The 22,401-nt window shown below is 51.1% G+C and overlaps 2 protein-coding genes across 4 annotated transcripts in view; one reads left to right on the forward strand and one right to left on the reverse strand.

Annotated features, from left to right (window-relative positions):
• Positions 1 to 13,544, reverse strand: part of LOC141243604 (armadillo repeat-containing protein 1-like) — a 31,468-nt gene extending 17,924 nt beyond the window's left edge. For 2 of the 3 annotated variants that reach the window (XM_073668936.1, XM_073668937.1), the window contains exons 1-4: positions 13,430 to 13,544; positions 8,296 to 8,387; positions 6,995 to 7,172; positions 6,663 to 6,806 (exon numbers count right to left, since the gene is read on the reverse strand). In XM_073668936.1, the coding sequence (XP_073525037.1) occupies positions 6,759 to 6,806; positions 6,995 to 7,172; positions 8,296 to 8,327 (258 nt within the window). In that variant the 5' untranslated portion in view covers positions 8,328 to 8,387; positions 13,430 to 13,544 and the 3' untranslated portion in view covers positions 6,663 to 6,758. The remainder of the gene's footprint in view (positions 1 to 6,662; positions 6,807 to 6,994; positions 7,173 to 8,295; positions 8,388 to 13,429) is intronic. The other variant, XR_012307664.1, reaches the window with a different exon arrangement.
• A 72-nt stretch (positions 13,545 to 13,616) lies between these two features.
• The window catches only part of LOC141243605 (mitochondrial fission regulator 2-like), a 61,976-nt gene continuing 53,191 nt past the window's right edge, over positions 13,617 to 22,401 (forward strand). Inside the window, exons 1-2 of the mRNA XM_073668939.1 lie at positions 13,617 to 13,625; positions 13,861 to 13,947. Of these exons, the coding sequence (XP_073525040.1) occupies positions 13,617 to 13,625; positions 13,861 to 13,947 (96 nt within the window). The remainder of the gene's footprint in view (positions 13,626 to 13,860; positions 13,948 to 22,401) is intronic.

The following is a 22,401-nucleotide window of genomic DNA, read 5'->3' on the forward strand; positions in this document are numbered from 1 at the left end:
TTCACCGTGTACATGGACAACAACCCGTTGACACACCTGGACACTGTAAAACTTGGTGCCCTGGAGCAGAGATGGGTGGCCCGCCTACCCAACTATGAGTTCACCATCAAATACCGGGCGGGACGCACAAATGCGAACGCAGACGCCCTGTCCAGGATGCTGAACTTGCCAGACGGGTGGAAGATCCAGAAGAACTGGAAGAGATTGAACTCCCTGCGTTCCACCGTCGTGGGATTACCCAGTATTCCCACCGTGTAAGGGACAGGCACTCTGCCACGTTCAATCCCTTACCCCACTACAGCTGGGAGGAGACGCAAGACAGTGACCCAGCCGTCCACCTGGTAAAAGAGATGCTGACACAGGCTGGTGCCCGCCTTGACCCAGACGCTCCGGAAGAAACCAAACAGCTGTGGAAGGAGAAGAGTAAACTGTTTCTCTACAAGGGGAAGCTGTGCCGGAGGATTGTCAACTCCCGGACACATGAGCTGACCTGGCAGGTAGTGGTCCGGAGACGAGACGCGGCTATGGTCCTGGAGGCATACCACGACGGAGCAGGGCACTTTGGATGGAAGAAGTTGGAGTTCCTGTTGCGTGAATGGTTCTTCTGGGTAGGCATGAGAGGGGCAAGATAGATGGTGCAGAGACTGCGGCCCGTGCAACCTGAGAAGAAAGGACCATGCCAGCCAGAAGACTCCCCTGCAGTCCATCATTACCAAGCAGCCACTAGAACTGGTAGCCCTGGTCCATGTGAAGCTGGCTCCAAGTAGGTCCGGGTACGTCTACGCCCTCACCATCGTAGACCACTACTCTCGGTTCCTGGTGGTGGTCCCTGTCAAGGACTTAACAGCTCAAACAGCAGCCAGAGCCTTCCAGCAGCACTTCTGCCGTCCACACGGGTATCCGGAGCAAGTGTTGACTGATCAAGGTCCAGCCTTCGAAGCGGAGGTCTTCCAGGAGTTCTGCAACCTCTATGGCTGCAAGAAGATAAGGACAATGCCCCATTACCCCCAAACCAATGGATTGTGTGAGAAGATGAACCAGGTGGTGATAGACTTGCTGAAAACGTTGCCCCTGGAAGAATGCAGTCTGTGGCCTGAAAAACTGCCTGATCTGGTGGACTTGTATAACCACATCCCAGTAAATTCCACCAACTGCACCCCGGCTTACCTAATGAGAGCAAGACCTGGTAAGCTGCCTATTGACCTGGATATGGGAGTCCTGACACCTGAGGACACCTCGCCAGAGGCAGACTGGGATACAGAACGGCAGCAGCAGTACCGGAAAGTGCAGGAGAGTGTTGAGAGAAGTCTGTCTCAAGCAAGAGAAAGGCAAGAGAGGACTTACAACCAGCATCCTCCCGCTGCTCCCCTGGTGCCTGGAGAGCAGGTCTTGAAGAGGAAAAAGCGGCTCCATAAGTTGGATGACCAGTGGGAGAAAGACCTGTACACAGTACTGCCCTCAAGTCATGAAAATCCGAAAGTGTGCATTACCAGTAAGGATGGAGGAGAGACCACAGCCACTGTCTCCAGAGACCACCTGAAGAAGTGTCCCGAGCAGCTGCAAAGCACTGATGAAGACCAAGATAGCCCTCAACCCGCAGAGGAAAGGGAAGAAATGGTCAGTACAGTACTCGGAGAATTTCCCCGGTTCTGGACACAGATTAACAACGCTATTGTGGTACCCGTCCTTACCTTTCTCCAGCCAGCCCCTCAAGGGCCTACAGAAGAGCAAGTAGTGTTGGGAGAGCAACCGGCCCCGGAGGCAGAAGATTCCATATCAGCAGCCCAGGAGAATCAACCCTCTGCTAGTAGTGAGCCTGCCGTGCCCGTGGTATGCCAAAGAGTATGCAGAAAGCTGCCCAGCCTACCCGTAACATCCCCAAACACCTGTAGTGCAGACACTAGCGAGCCCACTACACAAGGGGTGGAAATAGGGGACCCAGAAAGAACACCACCAGATAGTGTGTTACGTAGGTCAACCAGGAGCACTAGAGGTCAGAGGCCCGCTTGCTGGAGAATCTAGAAAAAGAAATGATAAATACCTGTATTTTGCAAATGTTAAAATGTTTTATGTTTGTTACCCGAATACTAATTATGTTTCTCTAGTTACCTGACAGGGTTTATGGACTGACAGGTTATAGACAATGAATAACCGGATCTGTACCTTGTAAATAGTTGCACCTGTTAAGTGCCCCCTTTATGCCAGACCACAGAACAAAAACCCGTGGAGGTGGCTGAAGACGTGGTCCAACGCCAGATCATCTATGCCCTGTAGCCACCCCAGGGCCTACGTGGAGGGTTTGGGACGGGTCCCTCAAAATGCATCTTTGGTGACATGGACACCTGGTTACGGAAGCGCCGTGACCTATAAAAACTGAACTCCTTGTACATATGTTGTTGTGTTATTGCTTATATATGTTGTTAGAAATGTGTTTAGTCTCGGAGTACTAAAATTTACTAGGGGGGAATGTGGCACCCCAGGGGTCTGGTTGCCACAGTGGTAGAAATACCATGTCTGAGAGCGAGCATGGGTTTTCCTGGTCAGGAGCATTATTGCATGCCACACCTCCTGCCCCAGTCCAGGGAGGGAAGGAACCTGCCCTTTATAAACTGGAGCTAGGGCGGGGTTAGTCTAGTCTAGTCCAGAGAGAGGGACAAAGCAGCAGCAAGGAGCTCTGTAGGAGCCAGTAGCTGAAGACCAGGGACTGGAGACGCGGAGCTCGTCCTGGCAGAAGACGCAGAGAACCGGACACCGGAGTCCGAGGCTGTGGGGATTCTACACCCAGCAGCAGAAACCACCTGGCAGGGGATTTCAGGTCCTCTGGCCATAGAAAGCCCGGAGGCTAAGTCACGCGCAAGGGACCGGCACCGCCATCGAGGAGCGGAAGGCACCAAAGACCCAAGTCACCAGCCCTACGGGTGAGCACCACACGGTACACTCAGGGACGTGGGCTACTACACGACTACAGCAGGGTAGCCAGGAAGAGTGCAGTCAGATGGGAAGGCCTACACCTCCACCTGGCCAGGGGGACTCTTGTTTGCTCACAGACTGACCAGGCCTCTAATGTTAGCCAGTACTCCCGGCAGGGCCTCCTTCCTTACCAACAGTAAAGACCCTGAACTGCACTGCACGGAGTCATTTCTGCTGCGCCCATGTACCACAACCCTCACCATCTACACACTCTGCCCTGAGGCTATACTCCTCCCGTGGGGAGTTATACTACCCTCTGCTGCGCACACAACATCAGCCTCAGCGGTCTGCCCCGCAGCGGCGGTTTTCAGTGACCGCAATCCACGGGTGGCGTAGTCGGATATTTAAACATTACAAAACCAAGTAAACAGATCCGCCACTGGTTTGACTACCCTGAGCCACGGGACCGGGTCTCCGCCACGGAGACTACAACCCCTAGCATCACACAGAGACCCGGCTCCGGGTATTCCTCCACACACGGCCCAGGGGGCGCGTCACAGGCGTTACTGGAACAATTACAGTCACTACTCACAGCATTAAGAGAGATGGCATATGCCCGTATTCAGCAATGCATCAGTGCAAAGCTAGTTGTCAGTCAGTGCCGGGGCCTGGACACAGCCACTCCGCTCAGTGCTGTGAGCAGTGACTCATTTCTACTAATACACCTGCATGACTGAAAGTCCCAGGCTCCTGGGAGAAATAAAGTTACATTTTCTCCTAGGCAAGCACTTTCAGCACTATGGCAGGGAACCTTCATAACAATATTAACTTGAAGATTAACCCTATAGCTGCAGGTTAATAGCAACACTGGACAAGACAGCTTCCGTAACTAACACTATTCTATCTGTGAACCCTTTCTAGGAAAATCCAGTTCATTTCTTGCACCCTTTTAAAAAGTACTTTTTGTCAGATTTACTTTTAAAACCAGATGAAACAGGACACATGATAAAGGCTACAAGAGCAAGCTCCAGATGGATCATTTACTTTTCACAATAAAAGGTACAGCAAAAGGATAGGCATCCTGTTTTGACAGGTTTTTTTTTTTTCCAATTTTGGCGAGGAGAAAAAAAAAAAAAAAGTTGAGTGAAGTTTCATAGACTAGGTTGTTAAAGGGGTGCTCCAGGAATGTAATGAAATCGCAATCACAATTCAAACACAGCATGTCCTAGTCACATGTCAGGAAGAGCGAAGAAATCGAGAGAAGAGAATAGAAAGAAAAAAGAAATCTTCTTGGCTGACTGAATACAAAGGATATTCGTATGCAGTCTCAGTCATCTGTGCTCAGTCAGCTGAAGAGAAGATTTTCTTCTTCTTCAGTCACAGGCTTCCCCTCAGATCATGTAAGTATGTGTGCGTACGATACAGCTTCTGACAGTTGACACACAGGTCTCAGAAGCAGTGTTTTTTTCAGAGTGCAGCCAGTCCTGACGAGTAGAAAGGGTTGCATTTAAATTATGTGACGGGGCCATTTTATTACGTTCTTGGAGGAGAACCCCTTTAAACAGAAGCTTGCTTACTGGATTAACAAGCATCAAGCTTACTCAGATGTACCGTATTTTTCAGACCATAAGACGCACTTTTCCCCCCCAAATTTGGGAGGAAAATGGGGGGTGCGACTTATGTTCCAAACGCTGCTTACCTGCGGTGGTGGTGGAGCGAGATAGCGGGGCCTCCCTCCTTCAAGAACCCGGTGGTGGTGGTGGCAGCAAAGGAGGTGAGATGCTGCGGGTGTCTGGCTGGGGGCAGACGCGGTTTGGACTTGATACGGGAAGTGTCTGGCTTTGGGCCCTGTGAGCGGCACAGGTTTCCAGTGTGCACGGTCATCTTCCTGAAGCTGTGATCCGCAGGAAAATGGCCACCCGAGCCGGCGCATGCGCTGACTTGAAGCTCAGGCAGCCATTTTCATGTAGATAGCAGCTTCAGGAAGATGGCCGCACACACCGGAAACCTGCGCCGCTCACCTGCCCAAGCCCGCAGCTAGACACTGCCTGTATCCAGTCCATCCCGCACCTTCTCCCAGACAGAAACTCGCAGCATCTCACCTCCTCCTCCTTTGCTGCCGCTGCCACCACCACCGGTCCCCAGGCAGGCCTCAGTGGCGCGCAGCCACGCCAGATCGCCAAGCCCCGGGCCTCAGCCAGGCCACCAGCCATGGACCGGGTCTCAGCCAGGCCCCCAGCCATGGACCGGGCCTCAGCCAGGCCCCTAGCTATGGACCGGGCCCCAGACATGGATCGGGCCCCAGCCAGCCACCGGGCCCCAGCCAGCCACCGGGCCCCAGCCAACTCTTCTGCTGCAGGGCAGTGCAGGGTTGATGGTAATGCTGGGGGTTGTAGTGCAGGAGAGATGGCGCAGCGAAAATAACTGACAAAGGCAGTGGAGTGCAGTCATCCGAGTTTACTCACAGTTCTTTTTAGGTTCCTCAGGTACACTGTACGGGTGTCAGCCTCCCGCGTCGCACTGCGTTTGCCAGACAGGGGTTCAGCACTCTCTCTAGTATATGAGAAGCGCTTAACGGGACCTCATTTTTGTATGTTCCTTTCTTGACCGACTTCCCGCGCTTTGTCTTCTCCCTCCTGCCCTGCGCCTCGCAAACAAAGTCCCGAACGGGTACTCTGAGATCCCGGACCTACTTGGTGCCCTTTTCGGTGGCTTAGATGAGAGTATGGCAACTGCACCTTGGAAGTGCAGAAGCCTCCGGTTTTCTGGCTGAGACGTGGAGTACTCGGCCAGTCCAGGGACCGGTTCCCTTCTTGCGGCCTGATCCCTCTGACACCTGGCAGATTCGGGTGTACGGGTGGCCTCCTGCTCCTTCCATACCCCTGGAATCCCTTTCCTTACTGGAGCCTTACTCCTCTGCTCCCCTCCTGGGCCTTCCTTACTAGACCCCACTGTGGAGCAGAGCTCCTGAAGAGACTCTGCTCCCCTCCTCTTTCTTGCTTCCTCTCCGACTGAACTGAACGCTGTTTCTAAGATGGCTTCCCTTTTTATATCTTCCTAAAGTGCTCCCCTGAACTACGTCCTCCACCCACATCCACTACATGGTTCCCCCTCTCTTTGGTTCCCCCTTCTCCAGCCAGGGACGGGGAAGCAAAACAAGTGCATAAGGCCCTTCCAGCCGGCCTGGAGTAGTGTGGTGTTGAGTGCAGGTGTTGGGGTCCCGGGCAGTACTCCATCCTTACCTGAGAGAAGGAGATACCACACCTCTGGGTGAGGCGCAGTAACTCTGTGGCGACTGAACCCTCAGGGGCGCCACAGAGGGCCCTGCAATCCAGCTCCACCGCAACTCCCCGCTGCTGGAGCACCGGATTCCTGAAGGACCCTGCCTCCTGTGACCTTCGCTCCACTGCCCCCCAGATAAGATACTGTACCTATTCAGACTATAAAACGGACCCCCATCTTATAAAAATATATTTTTTTCTATATTCCACCCCAAAATTTGGGGTGCGTCTTATAGTCCGAAAAATATGGTATATGCCTCATAATAAATTTGGCACATCTTGTGCTGCAGGTGCGCCAACACAAACTCCAACATTTATGAACTGACTCAAATTTCCGCTACAATTTACATCAATCCCTCTCACTAAAACCCACCACACTCTGTTTTATGAAAATTGGTGCGACAGCAGTGTAATTTTTTTTCTCCACAAAACAGCAATCCCAAGTTAAAATATTTTTTCATTTTTTCCTACCTCTGTGACCAGGTCTGGCTTCACTCGCACAGTGCACCTTCTGATTGCTGTCTGAAATGTAAAGCTGATGACACCTTTCACCTTTAATAATGTTTCTTAACATAGGTATTTCCTATCCTGAAAGTCCATAGTGGTCACTTCTTCCTACAAAAAAAAAAAAAATTAAACAAAATAAATTAGGCAGAATTTTGCAGCTTAATATTTACCTGAATAGAGAGATATTTTAAGCCATTCTTTAAAAAAAAAAAATCTTGGACGCCCTTTTAAAAAGTGGATCGAAGCTATAATAAGTTCTGTGTGCAGTATGGCAATATCAAACAGATGACCCTTACCAGATCATCAAGTCCATGGATGTGGAGTGTTATGGTTTCGGCTCTTTTGTTTGCACTTGAAATGAAGAACTGTAGGTTGTTTTGCTTGTTCTTGGTTTCTGGTGTAAGCAAGTGACCTGGCACACCTAATGACACGTGAATCTGATGGGCGAGTACTTTGCTACGATTATTCATGTCACTGAAAAAAAATAGAATTTATCCATATATCACAGGAGAGCTCTGTTGTCTTCTTGTTCTGGAAAAGGTCACTATAAAAAGTACTGATTAAAGGGGTTGTATCATCCTCTTTCTTCAGGAGTGTGCCACCTCTCGGCCTCCTAGCTTCCTAGGGAGCAGTGCTCTTCTGAAGACTGACGGTTCTTTCCAGCGGCATGACTGAGCAGCTCACCCAAAAAACACACTTTCCGCATTGGAAAAGCCGCCATCAGTGCAGCCTAGGAAATCGGCCACTGCAGAAGTGGACAATAACAATAAATAAGTAAATTGCAAAGTTGCCCTGATTTTACAAGCACTTTGCAATATTAACTTGCAAATTTGAGACAACCCCTTTAATAAACATTAAAGAGTTTATTATTATTTGTCTGGCTGTTTTTTTCAGGAAAGTTGTGTCCCAAGGTGCAATTTGTTGTGAAACAAAGAAACTGTGCTTTACTTACTGCTGAGTCGAACCGTGGCTCTTATTTTATTATTTGGAGCACTGATATCACGACGACAATGCTGCAGGAAATCAGTGAGGTCAGCGGCTCATGCTGTCTACAAGGACAAAGCCGCTGAGGTCACTGATTGGCTTCAGCACTGCCGACGTGATGACGGCACTGCAGACAATGACAGACACCCGGAGAAGCAGCACTCAGCACTGGATCCTTCGAGGATGCATAATACAGTTCGTTTTTATTACAATAAATTGCGTGTAAGGACAACTTTCCTGAAAATGGAAGACCCCTTTAAATATTACAAAATGGAAAATTGTTCTAGATACACAACACCCGCTTGTCTAGTGCACACACTAGAGCTAATGGTGGACTACATTTAATTCATGACAATTTGTATGAAAAATATGAAGATCATCAAAAGACTGGCTACAGAGAGAGTTGTCCAAACAAGGATACATATGCCAAGGCATACAATGCAGTGAGGACTACCCAAAAACACAGGCCCATGTGCCCAGACATCCAGGGCATTACAGTGACAGCATTTCTGCTGGATGTACACTCACTTTGTACGGACACCACTACTACCAGCTAATACTTCACGACAGCTGTACACAAGCTCAGCCCCAGCATTACACGCAATGAGTTTACCTGTTCTTAATGTTCTCCAGGCTCACCATCATACCTAGCTCACTCCTCGGTCTTTTACAGTGATTAGGATTTTCACACAATTAGTGAATTGCCTGTAAAAGATGTAATACCGTTATATAGAAAATTGGCTTCAAGGGTGAAAGTTATAGTGTTCCCCCAATTATGTTCTATTTTATGTAACTAATGAATGGCCAATTCTTTGTTACCACAAATGAATCCTGAGCAGGCTTTTCAATAGTAAAGGGGGCCTGTCATTCGATTCATGCTGCTCGAACCACGGGCAGGATGAATCAGAGCCTGTCTGTGCGATTGCAGACAGGTAGGTTTGAAAAACCAGGCGGAGACTATTGGGAGAGACCCAGCTAATTTGATGATGTACTCAGCTGGCTTCTTTCCGCCCCACTCCAGATGACTGAGGGAGTCCCTTATCACATCAGACTAATCACATCTCTCTCCTTATGGTTCCTGGACGTCATTTAAAATTATATTTTCTCGGAAACAAGAGAGGGTCAAGAGGAAAACATACTTTGCAGCAATCATGCACAGGGCTGTGGAGTCGGTAAGCCAAACCTCCAACTCCACGACTCCGACTCACTCCCTTATACATGGCTCATGTTTAAGTGATAAATTTACTGTAGCACAGATTCATCTCAGCTAAAAGTCTAGACCCTTTGATCAGGAATAGGACAGACATTTATAGGACATTTCATAACTTTCCCAAATTCTTATGAAAAATATTCCCCACAAACTACATTGAACTACTGTACCCAATTTATTATATGTTTTAGGTGACTCTTCGTCTTCCTTTCCTGGGGCGGTCCTCATGTGAGCCAGTTTCTTTGTAGCGCTTGATGGTTTTTGCAACTGCACTTGGGGACACTTTCAAAGTTTGCCCAATTTTTCACGCTGACTGACCTTCATTTCTTAAAGTAATGATGGCCACTTGTTTTTCTTTACTTAGCTGCTTTTTTCTTGCCATAATACAAATTCTGACAGTCTATTCAGTAGGACTATCAGCTGTGTATCCACCTAACTTCTGCACAACACAACTGATGGTCCCAACCCCATTTATAAGGCAAGAAATCCCACTTATTAAACCTGACAGGGCACGCCTGTGAAGTGAAAACCATTTCCGGTGACTACCTCTTGAAGCTCATCAAGAGAATGCCAAGAGTGTGCAAAGCAGTCATCAAAGCAAAAGGTGGCTGCTTTGAAGAACCTAGAATATAAGACATATTTTCAGTTGTTTCACACTTTTTTGTTAAGTATATAATTCCACATGTGTTAACTCATAGTTTTGATGCCTTCAGTGTGAATGTACAATTTTCATAGTCATGAAAATACAGAAAAATCTTTAAATGAGAAGGTGTGTCCAAACTTTTGGTCTGTACTGTATATGGAGATGCTATCTGCTGTTATTACTCCATGGTGATGGTTCCTCTGTTTCTATATATATTTAAAATCAATGATTTTATTATGTGTAATGTTGGATCTATTTTGGGGGTCGCTATGTGGGGAGGGTCATTTTTTAGCTTCACATATTATCTGCACTTACCCCTGTTGTGTGCCTAATTGATTATCTGTAATAAATTTGTTATAACTTTGTCTTTTTTCCCTGTGCTCTCTATGTCTATTTGACGATGGAGCCTATATTGTCCATAATATGGTAGTATTGAGTATAACATTATATGTAATGGTGATTTAAAATATACATTAGAATTGTGGTGTACATACTACTTTTTCCATGAATTGTGCTATTTTACATTGTTAATGTGGTAAATGACTATTCTAGCTGCAAAAGTCTTGTTTTTATTGCAATATCTACATAGGTGAATAGAGGCCCATTTCTAACAACCACCACTCCAGTGTTTTAATGGTACATTGTGTTTGCTAACTGTGTAAGAAGGCTAATGGATGTTTAGAAAACCCTAGAAAACCCTTGCACAAGTATGTTAGCCCAGCTGAAAATGGTTTGGCTGATTTGAGAAGCTATAAAGTTGACCTTCCATTGAGCTAGTTGAGAATCTGGAGCATTACATTTGTTTGTTCTATGAAACTCTCAAAATGGCCAGAAAAAGAGAACTTTCATGTGAAACTCGACAGTCTATTCTTGTTCTTAGAAATGAAGGCTATTCCATGTGAGAAATTGCCAAGAAACTGAAGATTTCCTACAATGGTGTGTACTACTCCCTTCAGAGGAGAGAACAAACAGGCTCTAACCAGAGTAGAAAGAGAAGTGGGAGGCCCCGCTGCACAACTGAGCAACAAGACAAGTACATTAGAGTCTCTAGTTTGAGAAATTGACGCCTCAAAGCTCCTCAAATGGCAGCTTCATTAAATAGTACACGCAAAACGCCAGTGTCAACGTCTACAGCGAAGAGGAGACTCCGGGATGCTGGCCTTCAGGGCAAAGTGGCAAAGAAAAATCCATATTTGAGACTGGCTAATAAAAGGAAAAGATTAATATGGGCAAAAGAACACAGACATTGGACAGAAGAAGATTGTAAAAAAGTTTTATGGACAGACGAATCAAAGTTTGAGGTGTTTGGATCACACAGAAGAACATTTGTGAGATGCAGAACAACTGAAAAGATGCTGGAAGAGTGCCTGACGCCATCTGTCAAGCATGGTGGAGGTAATCTGATGGTCTGGAGTTGCTTTGGTGCTGGTAAAGTGGGAGATTTGGACAAGGTAAATGGGATTTTGAGTAAGGAAGGTTATCACTCCATTTTGCAACGCCATGCCATACCCTGTGGACAGCGCTTGATTGGAGCCAATTTCATCCTACAACAGGACAATGACCCAAAGCACACCTGCAAATTATGCATGAACTATTTAGGGAAGAAGCAGGCAGCTGGTATTCTATCTGTAATGGAGTGGCCAGCGCAGTCACCAGATCTCAAACCCATTTATCTGTTGTGGGAGCAGCTTGACCGTATGGTACGCAAAAAGTGCCCATCAAGCCAATCCAACTTGTGGGAGGGGCTTCAGGAAGCATGGGGGGAAATTTCTCAAGATTACCTCAGCAAATTAACAGCTAGAATGCCAAAGGTCTGCAATGCTGTAATTGCGGCAAAAGGGAGCATTCTTTGACAAAAGCAAAGTTTGAAGGAGAAAATTATTCTTTCAAATAAAAATCATTATTTCTAACCTTGTCAATGTCTGGACTATATTTTCTATTCATTTGGCAACTCATTTGATAAATAAAAGTATGATTTTTCATGGAAAACACAAAATTGTCTGGGTGACCGCAAACTTTTGAACGGTAGTGTACACACACACACACACAGACACACACACAGACACAGACACAGCCCCTCTGCAGAATATAAACCAGAATGTAAACCTATATTTCTCTGCGGTATCTGTGCATCATGAATCATTGTATGTATTAAAGGGGCCCACTGAGACTCAAAAACCTGGAGCCGGCCCTGTGTGTGTATGTATTTTACACAGGAGCAGTGTGTGTGTATATATTTTGCAGAGGGGCTGTGTGTGTGTGTGTGTGTGTGTGTGTGTGTGTGTGTGTATTTTGCAAGTCTCCTGTAATGTCCACACCTGCCCCAGGTTAAATCTCTGACTGACGCAGCGCTCTGACTGGCGCAGCGCTCTGACTGATGCAGCCCCCTGACTGATGCAGCGCTCTGACTTACACAGCGCTCTGACTGATGCAGCCCCCTGACTGATGCAGCCCCCTGACTGACACAGCCCCCTGACTGATGCAGCGCTCTGACTGATGCAGCGCTCTGACTGACGCAGCGCTCTGACTGATGCAGCGCTCTGACTGACACATCGCTGTGACTGACGCAGCCCCCTGACTGATGCAGCGCTCTGACTTACACAGCGCTCTGACTGACCCAGCCCCCTGACTGATGCAGCCCCCTGACTGACACAGCCCCCTGACTGACACAGCCCCCTGACTGATGCAGCGCTCTGACTGATGCAGCGCTCTGACTGACGCAGCGCTCTGACTGATGCAGCGCTCTGACTGACGCATCGCTGTGACTGACGCAGCCCCCTGACTGACGCAGCCTCCTGACTGACACAGCCCCCTGACTGATGCAGCGCTCTGACTGATGCAGCGCTCTGACTGACGCAGCGCTCTGACTGATGCAGCGCTCTGACTGACGCAGCGCTCTGACTGGCGCAGCGCTCTGACTGACGCAGTGCTCTGACTGGGGCAACGCTCTGACTGACGTATCGCTGTGACTGACGCAGCCCCCTGACTGACGCAGCACTCTGACTGACACAGCGCTCTGACTGGCGCAGCCCCCTGACTGATGCAGCACTCTGACTGATGCAGCCCCCTGACTGACACAGCGCTCTGACTGACACAGCCCCCTGACTGATGCAGCGCTCTGACTGACGCAGCGCTCTGACTGATGCAGCGCTCTGAATGACGCAGCGCTCTGACTGACGCAGCGCTCTGACTGGTGCAGCGCTCTGACTGACGCAGTGCTCTGACTGGGGCAACGCTCTGACTCACGTATCGCTGTGACTGACGCAGCGCTCTGACTGACGCAGCCCCCTGACTGACGCAGCGCTCTGACTGGCGCAGTGCTCTGACTGACGCAGCGCTCTGACTGACGCAGCCCCGTGACTAATGCAGCGCTCTGACTGATGCAGCCCCCTGACTGACGCAGCGCTCTGACTGACGCAGCGCTCTGACTGACGCATCGCTGTGACTGGCGCAGCGCTCTGACTGATGCAGCGCTCTGACTGGTGCAGCGCTCTGACTGACGCAGCCCCCTGACTGACGCAGCGCTCTGACTGACGCAGCGCTCTGACTGACGCATCGCTGTGACTGGCGCAGCGCTCTGACTTTTATATGTATGTGCACAGCGCTGACCCACTACCCGCGTCACATGACTATGGGAGACATACATGAGGGGCCAGGTGGTAGACTTTTGGCTGGTGTAGAAATTAAAGTTTTGCCCTTTTTCCATCACAGGTGAGAAAGGCTGCAGAGTCCGGCTCCACAGTCAGGAGCCATCATAGGAGCACACAGGATGCAAAGTATGCTGGCCCTGTGACGCAGGAACACTTCCATGGAGCCAGAGGCTGGAGCTCATAGAGACCGCGGCGGTGAGCCCTCCAGCACCCGGCCACCCCCCATGTATACACGGCCACTTACACCTCACCGGCCACTCAGCTCTCCTGGACGCAGCACGTACACCGGGGTCACACAACAACCTCTCCAGCCTCAAGCACACGGCGACCGTTACCTAACCCCGCCCACAGCGACACCTGCAGCTGATTGGCTCTGGAATCTGTCACATGTCTTCACACAGCTGGACGTAATCTCACAGCGCTGGGTTTGAATGAGTCTCGTCCGTTCTCCTCGTCCTGTCCCGGAGCTGCGCGGAGACACCAAGAGCTGACACTACCCCCGGGCGGACACGGTGAGTGACGTCCTGTGCTCCGTACATACCGGGGCCTGTTTCCGGCCTAAAGTGGCTGATCACAGAGAACAATAGCTTGAACGTAAAGTGACTGATACCAGAGAGCACCAGCAGGCATAGATTGCTGCAGCCAGGTCAGTGAGCTTTCATTGTTGTTTTCCAGGAGGAAGGAATCCTGTGTCCGCCATCACCTCTGCAGCTGGAGCTGATCCACCAGCTGTCGGAATACCTGGGAGTGCCCACTGAGCAGGTGAGTGGTGATCGGGCCTGGGACTGGCGCACATGTATAGGGGCTCCAGCCTTATGTTGTACTTTATATATGGTACCAGTGATTGCTCACTGACACCCCCATGTTCCTTCATATCGCTACCCGTAGCGACCACGCACCAATGGCAGAAAAGGAGAAGTGACCTCTCCAGCAGGACAGGGGGGCATGGGGGATTCATAGCTGAGTATACTCAGGACATACAGTACAGACCAAAAGTTTGGACACACCTTCTCATTTAAAGATTTTTCTGTATTTTCTTGACTATGAAAATTGTACATTTACACTGAAGGCATCAAAACTATGAATTAACACATGTGGAATTATATACTTAACAAAAAAGTGTGAAACAACTGAAAATATGTCTTATATTCTAGGTTCTTTAAAGTAGCCATCTTTTGCTTTGATGACTGCTTTGTACACTCTTGGCATTCTCTTGATGAGCTTCAAGAGGTAGTCACCGGAAATGATCTTCCAACAATCTTGAAAGAGTTCCCAGAGATGCTTAGAACTTGTTAGCCCTTTTGCCTTCATTCTGTGGTCCAGCTCACCCCAAACCATCTCGATTGGGTTCAGGTCTGGTGACTGTGGAGGCCAGGTCATCTGGCGTAGCACCCCATCACTCTCCCTCTTGGTCAAATAGCCCTTACACAGCCTGGAGGTGTGTTTGGGGTCATTGTCCTGTTGAAAAATAAATGATGGTCCAACTAAACGCAAACCGGATTGAATAGCATGCCGCTGCAAGATGCTGTGGTAGCCATGCTGGTTCAGTATGCCTTCAATTTTGAATAAATTCCCAACAGTGTCAAAAGCAAAACATCCCCACACCATCACACCTCCTCCTCCATGCTTCACGGTGGGAACCAGGCATGTAGAGTACAACCATTCACCTTTTCTGCGTCGCACAAAGACACAGTGGTTGGTACCAAAGATCTCAAATTTGGACTCATCAGACCAAAGCACAGATTTCCACTGGTCTAATGTCCATTGCTTGTGTTCTTTAGCCCAAACAAGTCTCTTCTGCTTGTTGCCTGTCCTTAGCAGTGGTTTCCTAGCAGCTATATTCCGATGAAGGCCTGATGCACAAAGTCTACTCTTAACAGTTGTTGAAGAGATGTGTCTGCTGCTAGAACTATGTGTGGCATTGACCTAGTCTCTAATCTGAGCTGCTGTTAACCTGCGATTTCTGAGGCTGGTGACTCGGATAAACTTATCCTCAGAAGCAGAGGTGACTCTTGGTCTTCCTTTCCTGGGGCGGTCATCGTGTGAGCCAGTTTCTTTGTAGCGCTTGATAGTTTTTGCAACTGCACTTGGGGACACTTTCAATGTTTTCCCAATTTTTCACACTGACTGACCTTCATTTCTTAAACTAATGATGGCCACTGGTTTTTCTTTACTTAGAATTTGTATTATGGCAAGAAAAAAGCAGCTAACAGTCTATTCAGTAGGACTATCAGCTGTGTATCCACCAGACTTCTGCACAACACAACTGATGGTCCCAACCCCATTTATAAGGCAAGAAATCCCAGTTATTAAACCTGACAGGGCACACCTGTGAAGTGAAAATCATTTCTGGTGACTACCTCTTGAAGCTCATCAAGAGAATGCCAAGAGTGTGTGACGCGCTCCCTGGGCCGTGGGGCACCCAGTGCCGGGCCGGTAGATGCTGGGGGATGTCACAGTGGCGGTGACCCGGTCCGTGACCCGGGGCGGTCAATAAAAGGGGTTATTGATAGGGGATTTATAGTGACTCTATAAAGTTTGTGACGCCACCTGTGGTACGCAGCTAAAGGGAGCCACCGCTGTGCAGCAGGTCCTCTAGAGCTGATGTTACTGAAGCAGGGATGGTGTGGCTCTCCACAGGTAGAGCTTAGCTCCAGGGCAGTGTAGATGTTGTTGTAGGTGATGCTGGGCATTGTAGTGCAGGGGTTGATGGTGCAGTAATAAACACAGAGGTAGTGTAGTGCAGTCCTCAGGGTCTTTACTCTCGGTTGTTGCAGTTCAGGTTACAGGTACCAGTGTAACTTCCCTCGACGTGCTGCGCTTACTCAGGGAGGGGTTCAGACCACCCCCAGGTAACTTCAGAGTACTTAACAGAACCCCCTTCTGTGTGTTCTCTCTCTCTCTGGCCTTCTCCCTGCACCTCACACCTAGTGCCCCCAATCCGGAACCAGCGGGCCTTGGCGGGTGACATCTGTTCCATTCCCTGGGTCCTATATGGCTACCTTCTCGGTGAGACTGGTGTGGACTTGTGGCTACAGGACATAAAATACTGTAGCCTCCAGTTTCTAGTTAGGCATAGAGTCCTCTGCTAGTTGAGGGATCGGTTCCCTTTGTACGGCCTGACCCCTCCACCGCCTGATAGATTCGGGCGTACGGGTGGCCTCCAGCACTGCCCGTACCCCTGGCGTCCTTTCCTTATTCCTGGAGCCTTTCTCCTGCTCCTCTCTCCTTTCCTTTCAGTCCTGGGCCTCTCACCAGGCCCTCCTCCTGAGCAGAGCTCCTACAGAGCCTCTGCTCCTTCAACTTCTCCTCCTCTGACTGAACCTCACTTCACAAGATGGCTCCTGTTCTTATATCATCTCTCCAGTGCTCCCCTGAACTGCTTCCTCCACCCACACCCACTACATGGTTCCCCCTTACTGTGGTCCCCCCCCCCACTCCAGCCTGGGACCAGGGACTGTGCTCTCCAGTAGGAGCAATCTCGCCCTGCCCTCTGTACTGGAGTAGTGTAATGTTGGATGCAGGTGTTAGGGTCCCGAGCCGTACTTCTTCCTTACCTGAGAGTGAGACACCACACCTCTGGGTGAGATGCAGCACCTCTGTGGCGACCGAACCCTCAGGGGCGCCACATACCCCCCTGGTAAAACACAGCACGTCCGCGGGCTGGAACAGAGTAAAAAACAGGGTATTTTTAAAGACATGCAAAATTTTGGAATGCATTTGTGGCGCCCCTGAGGGTTCGGTCGCCACAGAGGTACTGCACCTCACCCAGAGGTGTGGTGTCTCCCTTTCTATCAGGTAAGGAGGGAGTATTGCACGGAACCCCAACACCTACATCCAACACTACACTACCCCAGGCCAGCAGGAGGGGCAAGACGCAATGTAGTTTTCTGCTGAGCCCTGACCCTGGCTGGGGTGGGGGGAACCCAAAGTTAGGGCGAACCAGTAGTGGGTGTGGGTGGAGGAGGTAGTTCATGGGAGCACTTATACAGTAGATATATAAAAGGTAGACATTTTAGCATTGGGGAGTTGAAGAACAGTGTGTGGTTGAGTAGGAACAGTCCGGGAGCAGAGTCTCTTTAGGAGCTCTGCTCCACCACAAAGGGCCTAGGACTGAGGCCCAGGAGGGGAGCAGGGAGTAAGCTCCGTTCTATAGAAGGGATCCTAGGGGGTACGGCGAATGCAGGCGGCACCCGTACACCCCGAACCTGCCAAGCGTCAGGAGGATCTAGGTCGCAAGAAGGGGACCGGCCCCTGGCCCAGTCGTGCAGCTTCAAGCCTCGGCTGGAAAAACCGGAGGCTTCTGGCTTCTATAGCCACAAGCCAAACCCTCACTTCAATCCAAAGTAAGGTCAAGCAGGTCTGTGCAACTCCGACGGACAGGGGGGACCTCGCAGCACCCGAACAGGATTCACAGTGGCAAGCGCATGGCAGGAGGGAGAAAGACCCAACGCGAAGTCAGTCTAGAAAGGTACATAAGAAAGTGGGGTTCTGCCAGGTACACCCAAGCTGCCTGAGGAAGGACTGAACCCCTGCCCGGTGAACGCAGAGCGACGCGGGAGGCTTGCACCAGTACAGTTCACCTGTGGACTGTCTAAGAACTGTGAGTAAATCTTGGATGACTGCACCGAATTGCCTCCGTCCCTTCCTTTCACCAGCGCCGTTTCCCTCCCTGCACTACAACGCCCAGCGCACCTGCATTTATTCTACACTACCCTGAGGCCTGCTCCACCTGTGGGGAGCCGTTCCATCTCAAGCTGCCCTAACACCTGCCTCAGAGGACTGTCGCAGCGCTGGTGATCCTCACCAGACACCACAGGTGGCGGCACGACATATCCCCTATAAATATCCCCCTTTTGAGTGACCGCCCTGGGCCACGGACCGGGCCAGCCACCGTGATATCCCCCAAGAGCAGCCATAAGGCCCGGCTGCCGAGTACCCCACGGCCCTGGGGGCGAGTCACATTCACATAGAAGATTATGAATATAACATTTCTTCCCTTTATGGGAGGCACATTTCTTGAACGTTACTGGTTGTCAAAACATTATAAAACACTTTTAATAACATTCTTCAACAAGTTACAGCACGATCTGTAACCGGGTGTCCATTTTCTTTAGTAAGGTGCTATTCAGTGAACATGAGGGACCCGCCCGAAAACCCTCAACGTAGGCCCTGGGCGTGGCTGCAGGGCATAGATGATCCAGGTGTTGGACCACGTCTTCGGCCACGCCAAACGGGTTTTTGTTCGATGGTCTTTTTACATAAAACCAATAGGGGGCACTTTAATAAGTGCAACTATTTACACTGGAAAGTTCTTCGGTTATTCACCGTCCATAACCTGACAGTTTTTGTACCCTTTCCAGGTAACTGGATAAACACACTCACATCTCAAACTTGCAGTGTCTCTGCCATACCCCTACGGGTAACTATATACTGTTCAAGTTCCAGCTACTGTGCTCAGTAGTGGTGTTCCCTCCTGGGAAGCTCTTGTCCACTATAGGCTGGCCCAGCCAGGTCATCAGCGCTGTAGGATGAGGAACTGCTCACTTTCCCCACCCTGTAGACATTCAGGGCATACCAGTTCCTCTCACATCTATGCCTGGTGTAGGTGACGTAATCATCCGGGTACAAGTTCCGATCCGGATGTCCTTCTTTAAGGTGGGACTCCACGTCCCTCTGATTCACGAAAAGGTCCGTCTTGGCCTGTGGATCCCGGATGAAACCCCATCCTCCATGCTGGTTGAACTTCACTACGGTCCCTTCGGCACGGGGACCTTATGCTGACTTCCTGTCCTTGCGGGCCCTGGCCTTCTCCTCCATGTTCCGGGCCTCCAGTCTCTCCTAACGCACCCGCCGGATGTGGCACTCCTTCTCGAGCTGCTCCACTTCCCTCTTGCAGTCCTCTCTTCTGCGGGCAGCCTCTGCTTTTGTTTCTCGGGGAAACCCCATGAGGTCTTCCCCAGGGTTATCCCAGTCAAATTGATCCTCCTCACTTCGGGAGACGGCGGGGGGTGGGGGAGCTGGTAATAGTGGGAGCCGCTGGTCTTCCACCTCTGCGGTCCAATCCCAGGGTCGGCGTCCGTACACCCACTCGGGTGTCTGGGTAAGCGGTTCCCGTAAGGGGCCCAGGAGCGGGCCGGTGTTGCTGGTGCCCAGAGGTGACGGTCCCGAGCCCCAGAGGACGTCTAGGGCGTGCGCGCCCGGGGACAGATGACCTGGAAGGAGGGCCCGGAACGGGTCCGCGTCTTCCGCGCCCGGGGGCGGAGGGCCTTGCTGGGGTGTCAGGAGCGGGTCTGCGTCAGTAGCGCCCGGGGTCGACGGTTCCACCAGAGGGCCAGGAGCAGGTCAGCGCCTCTAGCGCCCGGGACAGGGAGGCTCCTCTTACCTGCTCCCGCGGCCGCTCTTGCGCTGCACTCTGCCTCCTGGTGCTGGTCCGGATCCGCCAAGGCTGGGGCGCTGCCTGTGCTTTGCAGCGCTGGCTGCTGCCGGTTCGCCATCCTCTCTACTATCTCCTTTTTCCAGCTGGCGATGGCATCTTGCTGGGCCCTCTCCATTCTCCCGGTCAGGTCCTCCATCCCGGCATAGAGGAACTCCGAATCCTCCCGGCAAACTACCTCCTCCAGGGTGAGGGGTGCCTCAGGTCGTAGCAGGCCGCTGGCAGGGACTCCTGGTGCACTTCCCTTCATGTTGCCTGCCAGGTGCGGTCTGTCTAGACTGGTCAAGACCACACCCTGTCTCCCAGTTTTCTTCTCTCCTCTCCCCTTTCTGGGGCGGTCCCATGGCTGCTTGCTGTCGGCCACACCCGGAGGTAGCCTCTCCATATATGGCTACCTTCTCGGTGAGACTGGTATGGACTTGTGGCTACAGGACATAAAATACTGTAGCCTCCGGGTTCTAGTTAGGCATAGAGTCCTCCGCTAGTTGAGGGATCGGTTCCCTTTGTATGGCCTGACCCCTCCACCGCCTGATAGATTCGGGCGTACGGGTGGTCTCCAGCACTGCCGTACCCCTGGGGTCTTTTCCTTATTCCTGGAGCCTCTCTCCTGCACCTCTCTCCTCTCCTTTCCTTTCAGTCCTGGGCCTCTCCCCAGGCCCTCCTTCTGAGCAGAGCTCCTACAGAGCCTCTGCTCCTTCCACTTCTCCTCCTCTGACTGAACCTCGCTTCACAAGATGGCTCCTGTACTTATATCATCTCTCCAGTGCTCCCCTGAACTGCTTCCTCCACCCACACCCACTACATGGTTCCCCCTTACTGTGGTCCCCCCCCACTCCAGCCAGGAACCAGGGACTGTGCTCTTGTGTCACCCTGGCCTGGATGCCACAAAATCTAATAAAGCTGTGTCTTTAGAGCAAGGGGGAGGTTCTCTAGTCAAGGGAACATTAGCATGCAATACCTCCTGTCTCAGGCCAGTAGGGGGAGCCGGCTGCCCCTATAAAAGCTGGAACTGGGGGCAGGGTTAGGGAGAACTGGACGACCTGTCTCAGGACTGAGAAGCATCCCAGAGCAGAGAGGGACAGTTGTATTGCACCCTAAGAGGAAGTGTGGCGGTAGGAGAGCCACAAGCCAGAGACAAGAGGCGAAGTGAGCCTGTCTTGGCAGATAAAGAACTCAATTTACCAGACTTTGGTGTCTGAGGCTGTGAGGATTCCACATTCTCCAGCAGATAACCAGTCCGCAGGGGACTGTAGGTTCCTTGGCCTAAGACGCCTGAATGCCCTGCCACAACAGAAGGGACCAGAAAAGCCGTACCAGGCCGGGAACAGAAAGGAACCCACGTCGCAGGCGATACAGGCGAGAATACACGGAAAGCTCGGAAACGTGGGCTGTTACCCTATAAGGAGGAGATAGCCAGAAGGAGCACAGAAAGCACGGTAGGCCTACACCCTCACCCTGACCAGGGCCAATTTCCCAATTGCTCTCAGACATCCAGGTCCCCTCCTAGCCGGGACTGTTTATGGGTCAGTTTACCTGTTCTAGTAAAGACCCTGGACTGCAACCTGTTGTCTGTGTGCTCCTTCGCACCTCCAGCACTACCGGTACTGGGACTCTCACCACCATCACTCCCACCATCCATTATACTGCCTGGGGCCGCACTCTTCCCGTGGGGAGTCACACTACCCCAGCTGCACACCTCATCAGCCCCAGCGGTCTGCATGCAGCGGCGGTTCCTAATAACGGCAATCCACAGGTGGCGTAGTCGGACATTATCAATAGTGCATAGCAGACTATCACTGGCCTGACCACCCTGAGCCACGGAACCGGGTAGCCACTACTACCCCCATCGTTCCCCTGTTGCCCGGATCCGAGTGCCCCACGGCCCAGGGGGCGAGTCAGCTTTGGCGTAGTCGGCAGGATTGCAACCAACCCACCACAAACGGGTATTGCGTGCCTAGAAAAGACTTTGCACTTACCTGAGTGAAGTTTCCCGCCATCCGGAACCGTTTCCCACCATTTCCACACCGTCTCCCGGCATCTTCCATCGGTTCCCGCCATCTTCAGCCGTTTTCCCGCCATCGGACGCCATCTTCAGGACGCCGCGCGGGAAGAAGAGGGGCGTGGACGTCCAAACCGCGCGAGACCTGAAGCTCCGCCCCACGCACTGACGCTGCGCAAGGTCCTGGAAGGGAGAGAGAGCGACGCTGACGTCACCAGGACGCGACGCAAAGTCCTCGTCCGGAGCAGCACCAGCGGAGCCGCGGCCTACAGAAGAGGATCGTCGGAAGGTAGGCCACGCTTGACTAGGGGGGAGGAAGATGTCGGACACGGAGGCGCCCACTACCACCAGTGCAGCTGCAGCAGCGGTGATGCCATTTTCCCTGCCCTACATTCCTGGAGCGGCCTGGCTGCCTAAGTATTCAGGGGAGCCCCATGCCCTAACTGACTTTAAGGAAAGGCTGTACAGTTTGTTCCAAGTTTGCCCCCTGACAGAGGAACAGAAGGTCAGCATACTAACAGGGCAGTTAAATGGCGCAGCCCAAAGGGAGGTAAAATCATGACCCACTGAGGAGAAAAGGACCGTGAAGGGTATTCTGGCCCGGCTGCGGGGTACCTTTGACACACGTACCTCTGCTGAAATTAAAATGAGGTTCTATGGATGTAAGCAGCGGGCACAGGACAGCATCAGAGACTATGCCCTAAATCTGCAGGAAGCCTTGAGGGCTATCCAACAAACTGACCCTGGCAGTGTGCAGGAAACGGATAAGCTACTAACAGAA

Source organism: Phyllobates terribilis, unplaced genomic scaffold (assembly GCF_046119375.1).
Source record: "Phyllobates terribilis strain yellow unplaced genomic scaffold, ASM4611937v1 Scaffold_1255__1_contigs__length_343279, whole genome shotgun sequence".
Lineage (NCBI taxonomy): Eukaryota > Metazoa > Chordata > Amphibia > Anura > Dendrobatidae > Phyllobates > Phyllobates terribilis.